The 12,491-nt window shown below is 35.8% G+C and overlaps 2 protein-coding genes across 3 annotated transcripts; both read left to right on the top strand.

The window, feature by feature from the left end:
* The first annotated feature begins 5,190 nt into the window (after positions 1-5,190).
* LOC18031721 (protein FAR1-RELATED SEQUENCE 11) lies at positions 5,191-8,898 on the top strand. Of its 2 annotated transcripts, none has more exons than XM_024182605.1 (4): positions 5,191-5,376; positions 5,832-6,843; positions 7,179-7,622; positions 7,701-8,898. In XM_024182605.1, exons 2-4 carry the CDS (start codon positions 5,884-5,886, stop codon positions 8,559-8,561), a joined length of 2,265 nt encoding a protein of 754 aa, XP_024038373.1. In that variant the 5' UTR covers positions 5,191-5,376; positions 5,832-5,883; the 3' UTR covers positions 8,562-8,898. The 2 variants fall into 2 exon arrangements, with proteins under 2 accessions (XP_024038373.1, XP_006419438.1); XM_006419375.2 differs by having other exon boundaries at positions 5,192-5,407.
* Positions 8,899-10,686: 1,788 nt separating this feature from the next.
* LOC18031210 lies at positions 10,687-12,326 on the top strand. Its single transcript, XM_006419376.2, has 3 exons — positions 10,687-11,111; positions 11,191-11,438; positions 11,831-12,326. The coding sequence occupies exons 1-3, from the start codon at positions 10,953-10,955 to the stop codon at positions 12,231-12,233; spliced, it is 810 nt and encodes a 269-aa protein (XP_006419439.1). The 5' UTR covers positions 10,687-10,952; the 3' UTR covers positions 12,234-12,326.
* The last annotated feature ends 165 nt before the right edge of the window (positions 12,327-12,491 follow it).

Consider the following 12,491-nt stretch of genomic DNA (forward strand, 5'->3'; position numbering starts at 1 on the left):
TCTCAAAATATAGAATTTGATGGTATATTGGATGAAATCTCTAAATAAACTAAAAACACTAACCAAATGAAAGCAAATTATGTCTCACTTCAAAGTTAGACAAGCATTTAAATGAACATTACATAAATTAACCAACCTGAGATCATGTTGGATGATGGCATTTGATAGAAAATGTATCCAAATACAAATATTAGAATCAATTTTAACAATAAAAACAAGAGGGAGATTAATTTTTTTTAAAAAAAAATTGAAAACCTACAAATTAATCCATTCAATTACGAGCTTGACCATAATTACACAAACAAAATTGACAAATAATCAGCACCTTCTCCCTTAATTGAAAAATGATGAATCATCCCACAGGTTCTGCATCTTCGCTAGGGCTTCTGGTTCTCACATTACCCCACGTAAAATATGAACAACAAATGCAAAGAGGAAAAATAAAATAAAATAAAATGACAGAAATGTACAAGAATCAGAAGGAAGAAAGCAATCGAAAACATTTAGACTTCAGAGCACAAGAGCAACTTACTTCATCCCCCCCAAAAAAAAAAAAAATTATTTATTTGAAGGTCTTCTCTTTTTCTAATTAATAGCCATGCACGAGCTGATAATATTTGTTCTTGACCCATCGAAGGCTGTTTCTTATTGAAGCCTTCATTTTGCCTTCGACAGCATAAGCCTTGTATTTCACAACCCTTCGTTGTCTCTTCACTTCGGGATCATTAATCCATGATGTTTTACGTTGAATTTGATGATTCCTTTTGTTATTATTATTCCACGCACTGAACGTTGATGATGATATTCTATTGGAAGGATGAGGATAATCCGGTGCACGTCGACGCATTTGATTAAAATCCTCTGATGATCGATGACGAGCATTGTTCGTCCTGTTGTTGTTTTCAAGCTTCCATAATTCACTCCCATATGCACTGTTAGCTGATTTAAATTCTTCCATCTCTCTCATATGTTTTTTGCTTGAAGATAATTTATTTTGCAAAGAAATTAAAATTAATTGATTGCCAAACAAAAGTTGCACAAGGGATATTGATGGAAGAATTGAGCTAAGTAGGGTTATGAATATGGGGGTGAATAAATGGAAGGCATATGCATGCAAGATTAAGAGCTCGTGTTGTTAAGGCTAATGTGGAATTTAAAGGGAGAAATTTTGGGCAGACGTGATGAGGAGACAGCCAGAGAGATTGAAATTGTGAATTGGAAAATCAGAGGAAAATTACTCATGAGTAGCTGGCTTGTGTTATAATCTTGGTTAATAATTGCGGTGGCACTACTATTTTATTTTTTTTTTCTTTTTTTTTAGTTTATTAAATTGATAATTAAACATTGTGAAAAAAAAAAAAAAGGGAACTTGTGTGCATATGAGAGAATAAAAAGGATGAGGAGTTGTGGATGGCCTTGAATTTCTCATTTTGTTTGTCCAAATATATTATGGCATGTTTGACTCAATACTTGTGCAATTAATTTATCAATAAGCCACTAATAATGTCTTGCACTCGAAAAATAAATTAGTTTATTTATTTATTTTTTATTTTCACTAAATTTTTTATAGGATCTAAATTCAAATTAATTGGTAGTTCTCATTGGTTTAAGTGTGTTTTCCTGATATTGGGGGCAAGTGATATAGTTGAGGAAACAATAGGGAGAGCTTTGTGGAGCATGTAGGAGTTAATTTTGGGAGTTGGAACTAATGTGAGCTCAAGAATTACTTAGGTGAACTCGAGGGTAGTTCAAGTGATTTCACAAAATACTTAGAATAATTGGGATAGCTTAGATAAGCTCATACTTGAAAAATGATATTAACCTTAAATTGAAAAATAGAGTTAAAAGACATAAATATAGAAAAATACACAATGTTTACGTGGTTCGTCCTTTGACCTACATCAACGGGAGTAAGTTGTCACCAATTTACTATAGAAATAAGAGATTACATGAGATTTTAGATTTTTCAAGATGAATAACGCAAGTTAGATAGTTATATAATCACCTTTAGTGTTAATAAAGATAAAGATGGTTCATAACGATATGGATGGTGATAATATGGTAGAGAAGATGATGATGGTGAAGAATAAAAGGTGGTCTTCCAAAAATAGAGAAGTGGGTGTCGATCTATAATAGAGAGAGAGAGAGAGAGAGAGACGAGAGCCTTCTAAATATGAGTGGTCAAGACATTTGTATAGTGGAGGGTAATGGTAAGGAAAAATTAGAGCTAGATATCATTTTAAAATCAAAACAAGAGACTTTGTTAAAAAAAAAAATTAAAACAAGAGACTATTTTTAAGACTATGTGTCATATTTAACGAAGAACCAGAAGAATACTCCTTTTGTACTACTTTTTTTTCTTTCCCATAAATATCTTGATGTGTGCAATCTTAACTCTTGATTTTTAAGACCATCCAATATAGTAAATTCTTCCAAATGACATCTTTATATTCCTCTAAGAATTGTGCTCATTTTATCCTTATAATTATCCATGTGTCCTTTATTTATTAGTATAAAAATATTCTTCTAAAATTATCCCAAACATTTATCATACCCAATAATATAATGCATACCACATCAATTGAGGTACATCACCTTATCTACGATAAAAATTATGTTCTTTGAGGATGTAATCTGAGTATCTAAACATTGAAAATGCTTAAACCACTACTCATTACGTGGGCCACAGAAAAAGTAATCTGTGATTCAACTAAATTGAGCGGTTCCATAAATACAGGGTAATGATTGATAATACTAATTATTGACGATAAAACTGTAGAAATTTAGGCAACTTTTGAGCTTGCTGGGATTCCATACCTTTTGCTTATGTAATGTTCATTTAGCTATTGGTGGCATGGCCATGATCCCACAACTTGATCCTTGAGAATTTAGAAAACCCTCCATTATGGTATTAACATTTTGTTAGAAAATATGGCTTTTTTTCGATAAGGATTTGTATTATAATTGTTAGTATATTTCCTATAATTTTTTTTAAGAGGATTCCTATTTAGAAATAAGCAATTTACTCTCTGGGACTTAACTTATTAAAGGAAGAATACAACTTCCACAATTCTACTTGTGCAAGAAATAATCAGTATTATAAAGAGGATGAATTCATTTATTTGCATAACACTTCAATTTCTAATATGAGAAATGGTAGGTCTACCTGGTGTTATTGGGGTGTTGATGGTGAGGAAATTTTTAAAGTTATTGTAATAATTTTCCATTCAACATCCTTAGTGTAAAATCTCAGTGTTGTGTGATTGACGATTGATTTTTTTCACCATTTATATTTTCTAGTAATTATTTATTGAGAATTTATTATGTTCGAAGTACTCTAGCCATTGGATTTAAAGTTAAAATGAGTATTGGCTCTTTCAACTTTACATCCAATGATTGTAATAGATGCTTTAAATTAGAGCAAATCCTATATAACTAGACCTTTATTTATTGATTATTTTTACTTGTGAGATCTTGGGCGAGATTAAAAATTCCTAACGCATATAAACATCTCGGTGTCTTTATCCCATGAGTGTTGTGTTGCCGGCACTACGTGTCAGTTAGGGCGCTGAAAAAAACGGATGACTTTCTTGGTTAATGGTTTATTATCTTGATTTCGACTGATAGATGAACATTCATAATAATGGCCGATAGCGAGTAAGACGTAGGTGAGATGTTTTTAATAGGATTGTCCAATAAATTATATTATATCACTTTGGTTAGTTTTAATTCAATGCATTATAGCAAGATTATTTGTTGATTTGATGAGTGGATGCAAGAATGACATGCAACATATACTTCGTCTAAGATTTTCTCGTTGACGAGAATTGATAATTCTAAAAGTTTATCATTGTGTATAAATGCATAAGAATATGCATGACCTAAATACTCACAAGGCATGCTTCTTTGGTTTGATCAAGTATAATTATCTCAGAAAATAATGAGGATAGTAGAAGAAATTAAATAAGCCAAAAAAACAAATGGCGTGGAATTAAATTAGTAGTACTAGGAGTAAGATTTTTGTGGCACAACAATTGACAAGACATGTGCCAAAACCAACGAGGTGGATGCTTGATGATTCGAAGCCACTGTCGGCGACTAGATTAGCTGAGAAGAGCAAGCCAGGTGGTGTAATATTGCATCCCTCCGCCCCACAATTAGTCTGATCTTGTTTGACTCTCTGAACTCTTTTATCTTAAGCCCGTTTATTAATTACTTTAAACGTCACTAAAGAAACCATTAAACTAAGTGTCCGAGAAGATCATGCAAAAGATGTACGTACCAATCATTGAATTACTTTTGAAACCAAAAAATATATCTAGAATACAGCGTGCCCTAGTTTCCAAAAGCTAAAGGCTTTTTAAAAGAGATCAATTGGGTTCTACGTACTGTAAGGTTAATAGAGTTGCTTTTCATGTATATGTAATCTTCAATTGCGAGCTTACGATGACTGATGGAGGATTCCAGTATGCAAAAACACTAGACAATACGGCATTATTTCTTGCTTTCTGACCACAACAGATGTTACAGACCAGTGACATGGACATGCATGCAGGTGGGGAATGTTAATTCGTCCGACGATAGAGTAAGAAAGACATTTTCTATCACTCTTTTGTACTAGTGCGTTATCTTCTCCTTTTGTGTTAATTTGTTTAATCAAAAAAATCTATTCATTTGAAGTGCGTGCAAGATGTTTTATATTTTTTTCAATCCACAAATATAATGGGACCCTCCTCATTTAGCTAGCTAGTCCCGACGTTGAAAAAATCATTCTTCACCTGTGGATTCACCATCTCCATCCTACTAAATTTATTAGGAGATAGGGTGGGGGAATGAATGCGAAATTTTTAATGAGGTGGGAAATGAGATAGGCCTTCCCACTCCATTACCATTTGTATTTTTTAATAAATTATAAAACTTATATAATTTAAAAGAGTTAAAAATTAATTCATTTAAATTTTATGATTTAAAAATATGTCTCCATAAAAATAATAATGAAAATGTCCACACTAAATAATTAGTTCTTTACAAAATAAAGCGTCGAGTCCAAATTAATGGGCAGTAGAGATATCAATGGCCCATTTAGCCCATAAATTAAAACTCCAGGCTTTCCTCTAACGTACGCCTCCGACGATAAGGTTAAAGCTCGCCCTAACTTATCCACACATATCCCGGCCCAAATGGACCCCACAAACCGCGCCCTTTAATCGAACGGCTTAAAAATCACGCCGTGTATGCGCTTGATAATCTCAAGCACCCACATAGCGCACGATAGCTATTCCCCACTGCAAACAGTAATCGTTCTCCGCAGGATGCGCTTTGCTCCCCTCTCTAACCTCACCGCCACTTTCCCGTTTTTGCTCTCTTTAATTTCCGGTTCGTTATTTACCGTTAAAAAAGTAATCTGGTACGTGTATTTACTCTAAAATATTATTAAAAATATATAATTGTTCTCTTTTAATCTTAGATCCATATGTTGCTTGAATTAATTTTATCTTATTTATTAATAACAGATGCAAGTGCTTTGTGGGTTTGCTTCTTTTTGCTCCAACTTAAGCTTTTTCGTAAATTAAAAAAAAAAAAATTAATGATTGAAAGAATTGGTGAATTTGAAAATTTTCAAGACCAAATGCTGTTTAACATTATAACTTTTAATTACCAATTATGAATGAAGAAGTGAAATTTAGAAGTCAATGAGTATGATTAATGAGTAATTATTTAAATAATCGTAGCATTTGCAATCAATGAAAGCGGTGTCTTGTTGTATAAGCTAGTGAAGTTTGAGTATGCTGTGACAATGCTTAGTGCTTATGATCAATTAATGCTTGCAGGCTTCATATTTGAAGTGTGGTTTATAAATCAGAATCATGTACTGAGGAGATAATGTCAGAAGGAAATAGTATGGCTTCTGAAAATGGCACAGATTTGTCTCAAGATGATACTGGAACCATAGAGGAAAATCCAGAGGAGACGATATTGTCCCAACAAACGTCTGTCAATCTTGTTCCATTTATTGGACAACGGTTTGTGTCTCAAGATGCAGCTTATGAGTTCTATTGTAGTTTTGCTAAGCAATGTGGGTTTTCAATTAGAAGGCATCGTACTCGAGGAAAGGATGGGGTGGGTCGAGGAGTCACAAGGAGGGATTTTACTTGCCATCGTGGTGGGTTCCCGCAGATGAAACCTTCTGATGATGGGAAGATGCAAAGGAATCGGAAATCATCACGTTGTGGTTGTCAAGCATATATGCGGATTGTTAAGCGTGTGGATTTTGATGTCCCCGAATGGCATGTTACAGGCTTTAGCAATGTTCACAACCATGAACTTTTGAAATTGAATGAAGTGCGGTTACTTCCTGCTTACTGCAGCATTACTCCAGATGACAAAACTCGGATATGCATGTTTGCAAAAGCTGGAATGTCTGTTCGGCAAATGTTAAGATTAATGGAGCTCGAAAAAGGTGTTAAGCTCGGCTGTTTACCTTTTACTGAAATAGATGTTAGAAACCTCTTGCAGTCTTTTAGAAATGTCAATCGTGATTATGATGCTATTGATCTTATTGCAATGTGCAAGAAAATGAAGGATAAAAATCCAAACTTTCAGTATGACTTTAAAATGGATGGCCATAATAGGCTAGAGCATATTGCTTGGTCGTATGCTTCATCTGTTCAATTGTATGAGGCATTTGGAGATGCATTGGTTTTTGACACTACCCACCGTTTGGATTCTTATGATATGTTGTTTGGCATTTGGGTTGGGCTGGATAATCATGGAATGGCCTGCTTTTTCGGTTGTGTACTTCTGCGGGATGAAAATATGCAGTCTTTTTCCTGGTCATTGAAGGTAATGAGCTTATTGGTTCTAAAGGAACCGTATTAATATTGTCACTTGTTATGCTTCAATTGCTTGCATTCTTGATAGGTCTGAGAAACACCATTTTGATGGTACCAATGCCCTACTTTGCATTTTACATGAATGAAGATAAAATCCTGAGAAGGAGATTATGCGTTTTTCTGTTTAGAATTTGTAGTCTTCCTGCTTTTCCTTTTCACTGGTGATAAAAACTTTTGTGCTGATTGACCTCATTGCATTATCTTAGCCAACTAAGATTTTGGTTTTTTGTATCTTTTATTGCCAACTTTTTAAATTTATATTTCTTATATTTTAATGTTATGCAGACGTTGTTGGGCTTTGTGAATGGCAAGGCTCCACAAACATTATTAACTGACCAAAACATTTGGCTGAAGGAGGCTGTTGCTGTTGAAATGCCTGAAACCAAACATGCTGTTTACATTTGGCACATTCTTGCAAAGCTTTCAGATTCTCTTCCTACATTTCTTGGATCAAGTTATGATGATTGGAAAGCTGAGTTTTATCGTCTCTATAACCTAGAGTTGGAAGAAGATTTTGAAGAAGAATGGAGCAAAATGGTTAATAAATATGGACTCCGTGAATATAAGCACATTACCAGCTTATATGCATTACGGACTTTTTGGGCATTGCCATTCTTGAGACATTACTTTTTTGCCGGATTGTTGAGTCCCTGTCAGTCAGAAGCAATTAATGCTTTCATCCAACGGATTTTGAGTGCACAGTCTCAACTGGATCGTTTTGTGGAGCGAGTATGTAACTTTAATTCTCTTTCTTTTGATTATTTAACTAGTTTTTAGGCCAATTTTGTTTAAACAACCTTTTTTTAGGTGGCAGAGATTGTTGAATTTAATGATCGTGCTGCAACAAAGCAAAAGATGCAACGGAAGCTGCAAAAAATCTGCCTCAAAACAGGTTCACCAATTGAATCTCATGCTGCTACCGTTCTTACTCCTTATGCCTTTGGTAAACTTCAAGAGGAACTCCTGATGGCTCCACAGTATGCATCTCTTCTAGTAGATGAAGGTTGTTTCCAGGTCAAACACCATACTGAGACGGATGGAGGGTGCAAAGTCATTTGGATTCCTTGTCAAGAACACATTAGCTGTAGCTGCCATCAGTTTGAGTTTTCTGGCATTCTTTGTAGGCATGTTCTTCGCGTCCTTTCAACTGACAATTGTTTTCAGATTCCTGATCAATATCTACCTATCCGTTGGCGTAATGTTACTTCAGCTTCCACAAACCCCCTAAGAACTACTACTAGAGATCGTTCGGAGAAGATTCAGTTATTAGAGTCCATGGCTTCTGCTCTTGTATCAGAATCACTTGAAACAGAGGAACGCCTTGATGTTGCTTGTGAGCAGGTTGCCATGGTTTTAAATCATGTAAAAGACCTTCCCAGGCCAATACATGGTATGGATGACATTGCCTATGCTTGTCCATCTCACTCGTTGATTCTACCTGAGGTTGAAGATACTGATGGGATTGTTCAGAGCATTACAGTAGGAAATTCTCACGAATCTTTTACTCTTGGAAAGCTCAAAGAGAGAAGGCCAAGAGATGGAGTTGATGTTTCCAGAAAGCGAAGGCATTGTTCTGAGCCTTGTTGTAGGCATTTTGGACATGATGCATCTAGTTGCCCGATAATGGGAAGTGATACTTTGAATGCAGAATTACTAGGATATTTGTAGAATAAGATACTGGGAAATCTGTTTATGTACAAAGCACTAATGTCGAAGTTTGTCAGTGATTGGTGCATTTTTTAGTGCTCTGAAATTCTCTCATACAAGTTTTCATTTTAGTCCTTGTTATAGCAAAGATCTCATCTAGACTAGTTATCTGTAGAAGGTTTTTAATCCAGGCTTAGCAAGCATTCAAGATATAGGGACTGATTTGAACAAATAGAGAATGCAATTGATATTTTGTGCTCTCTATTTTATAGTAACACTTAATGACAGACAACTTTGTATATTATCTAGCTCTCTGCATCTTATTACACTTTCTATACCACTGAACTGTAAGATCTAATACTTTGCAAATCGATGATTATGCGACAAAAGATATTACACACTGGATAATTCTAAAGCTATTCCTTGGTCAGATGAATCTTCAGCCAAAGAAACCTTGCTCAACCTGCTCGGCAACAATCTGGCACCAGTATTTGTGACTTTTCTGCCATGGCCTCGATGATTGTGTGACCTATAAAGTGCTCTCCGTACCAATGCTTTTCCAAAATTAGGGTTGCTAGTTGTGGGTTGAGTTGCTTGGTTACTTTTGGTACTAACCTCTGGATCCCTTGCATTGGCCTTTTCAGAAGCCATTTTTCTGAGATGCACAAGGGAGCTACAGGAATAAGAAGCCAATGTTGATTGGTTAGTAAGGTACGGTTTAATGTTAAATTTATAGAGTACTTGGTATTTTTTTTGCAGCTATGGGAAGCTGCAATTTGGTGACATGAACAAGCCATACTTGTGGGTTGAAAAAGAATCTGCAAACGGTTCTTGCCTATGGAATAAGTTTTTACTGTCTTATGTGTTAAGAAACCAAAAATACAAAAAAAGCAAATATCTTTCTAATATTCCTTGATTCGAAGACAGTATGAAGATCATTGATCACTTAGGAGACAACCTTTGTGATATATGTTAATGGTTAGAAATTTTGAAAAGAATTTGCTGAGCATATCAGAAACTGAAAGAATATCTCAGAAGAGAGGATCATTATATTATCCCAGTTATACGGTTGCATTGCATTGTGCGAAATATATACATCGGTCAAACAGGAGAGGGCATAAAGTGATAAGATTGATGTCAATGGCACCATCTTTTGTGGATTCTTTGATACATAAGCATCTTCTATAGCACCAAAAAGGTAGCCCTTTGAACTGAATTTCATCAGAAATATCAATGTAAGTTCGAGAAATGGAATATAGAAGGGGTGGTGATGCTTCTTTCTCTTATACTTGTCAGTTAGTGATTTTATATCGTTATAACTTTTGATAAAAGCCACATCACCTGGATCGGCGGATCCCAACATCTTTCCTTGGCTTGTTTTGCTGTTTGATGGAATCATTACTTTTGCTGAAGAATCCTAATCTGTGTTCACATATTTGATGCAGTGCATTCAGAGCCACTGGATTCTTCTCCATATATGTTATAATTTATTAATCAACATTCCCCCATCTGTCAATTCTCTCATTTGTTCTTTACTAACATAACAGCCACTTTTTTTCTCTTTTAGATCTGACCCTCCAACAAATGCACTTTTAGGGCTGTGGAGTTTTGATGCCTTGCATTTCCGATATTTGAAGTTAAAAAGATGCCCATTTAAAGGTTAACAAATATTACTAACCGTCCATCTCATTCTCATGCTCCCTTTATCATGTTCAAATAGCGTACTAAAATTTATTCATTTGTATTGAGCTTAATTCCGTCCTTCCATAGCTTTCGCCTAGAAGCCAACATGCAAGTAAAGTGAGCTTGCTTATTGGCATTGGTCAATGACTACGTGGGAGATAAAGGGGCCACACATATGGATTAGGCACAAAGCCTCCAAATTTCTTGTGAAGATATGCAAAGTGATAGCAGTGATAGCCTTGTTTGATATTTCACTAAAGGATTTAAGAACAAGCAATAGTCTTCGGCGCCTCATTTAGCAGTGAACTTCACAAGATATCGGGACAACTGGGTAAGTAGTATTTGATTAATCCCTTAATAATGAGATCGATGAGGTGATATCAAAATATTTGAGTGCTTTGGGACTTTATTCCCACAAGTGATTTGATTAATTGGTCGGCCAAAATGTGCTTTTAACAAAAGAAGGACAAAAGGGAACTAAATTGTACCGAAGCTTATCAGCTTCATGCGCAGAATAGCTTTAAGCAAAATTTTGAGAACAGATATGCCTGTGTGAATACTTAAGAGTAAAGCCCAGAACCTGGGAATCTTTGCCCTTTAAGCAACCTTTGCTCCAAGCAATGCCGCAATTCTTTTTTCCCCTTCGTTTCAATGCTTTAAAAAACTTAAACCCTTATTGTCACCACCTTCTTAAGCCTGCATGAATTCTAGCTTCTTTCGACTCCAAAAATGCCGAAACGAACAGCAATTACACATGCTGATCTTGCTCCAAGTCCCCAAGGCACAGAATTCGGTAGCAAAACTGGAGTTGTTCTAATAGTCTCGACCATTCTCTGTGGCTTATGTTGCTTCATCCTCTGTCTCATTGCTGAAGCCACTCGTTCCCAGGTACCTTTTTCTTTTTCTTGTTAATATGAAAAACCATAATTGAAATTACAAGCTTTTTTCATGTCATAAAACCTTGCAGATGACATGGGAGAGCACTCATAAGAAAGGAGAGGAAAATCAATGTGTATACAGTGGTAGCGGCAAGCTGCCATTGTTATGTGCTGCTACTGCATTTGTTGGATTGGCAGTTGCCATGGTAATTGAACATATGTACATGCTGATAGCAATTAGCAAATCACCACCTCCGGCTTTGGTCTCTTGGGATCCTAACTATCTTCCTGTCAAGTCCTTAACATGGCAAGCGGGCTTTTTCTTTGTTACCACTTGGTAAGATATTTACTATCTCATTTTATAATATTTTGCTTTAATATTGCAGCAAGTTGGAAGAATTATATCAAATCATTTGCGTATTATTATTGCATTTCTAGTAGCATTTGTGACCAAAAACATTGATTCAAGATTTGCAAAGCGTTACTCTTCTCACAAAAGAAAATGGCAGGCATAAGTTTTGTAGGAATCTTTGCTTTTCTCATTTGTCTGAGAACAAAGAAAGCCAAAGCTTTGAAGCAAGCCTAAGAAGCCCTTTGTTGGCATTGTGTTTCAGCTTTACTTTAAAAGTACAGCGGCTATATTGTTTGATAAGCGAATTCACAGCAATTGTAGATTAAAAGCTACGACGTCTTAATCCCGGGCTCTAATACAGTTCCGGTTTCTTCCAGGATTTGTTTTGCTGTTGGGGAGATTCTGCTGTTAATAGGGCTAAGTGTGGAATCGGGGCATCTAAAGAACTGGTCCAGGCCAAGACCAAATTGTCTCGTAATCAAACAAGGCTTGTTCTCAGCTGCTGGAGTCTTCGCATTACTCGCTGTATTCCTTGCTGCTGGTTTATACTTAACAGCATTACGTGCACAAAGAATTTCCCAAGAACAAGAACACGTGAGGCGAGAGGTGCTTGAGGCCTCCGCCCTTTATGCATCTCCGCCGCAGTCGCCGCGGCTTAGCATCATCACAACCATGGCTAGAGAGAATCCTGTGCGCAGAGAAAATCAACTTGAGGAGCAACAGCAGAGCACTTGGGCATCATCATTTGCCTCCTTTAGCAAACGCTCAAATTTAGTGTAATGTACACAACATCAACACATTAAAGAAAAATCTATACTGTACGTGGTTTTGTGAATAGAATTTTCTCATGTTTCATATGGAGAAGGATCCAGTAAATTCTGGGCCAATGCTGATGGCCCAAATGCAACTGCACAGTTCATTTATAGCTTCTTAAAGGATCATTAGAGTACATGCTAGATAGACCTCTCCGTACCTTTTTCAATTTTTTTAATTTTTCCTTTGGCAAATTCGTGGGCAAGACGTGTAATATTCCTCATG

This window comes from Citrus clementina, unplaced genomic scaffold, assembly GCF_000493195.1.
Source record: "Citrus clementina cultivar Clemenules unplaced genomic scaffold, Citrus_clementina_v1.0 scaffold_9, whole genome shotgun sequence".
In the NCBI taxonomy this organism is placed as follows: domain Eukaryota; kingdom Viridiplantae; phylum Streptophyta; class Magnoliopsida; order Sapindales; family Rutaceae; genus Citrus; species Citrus x clementina.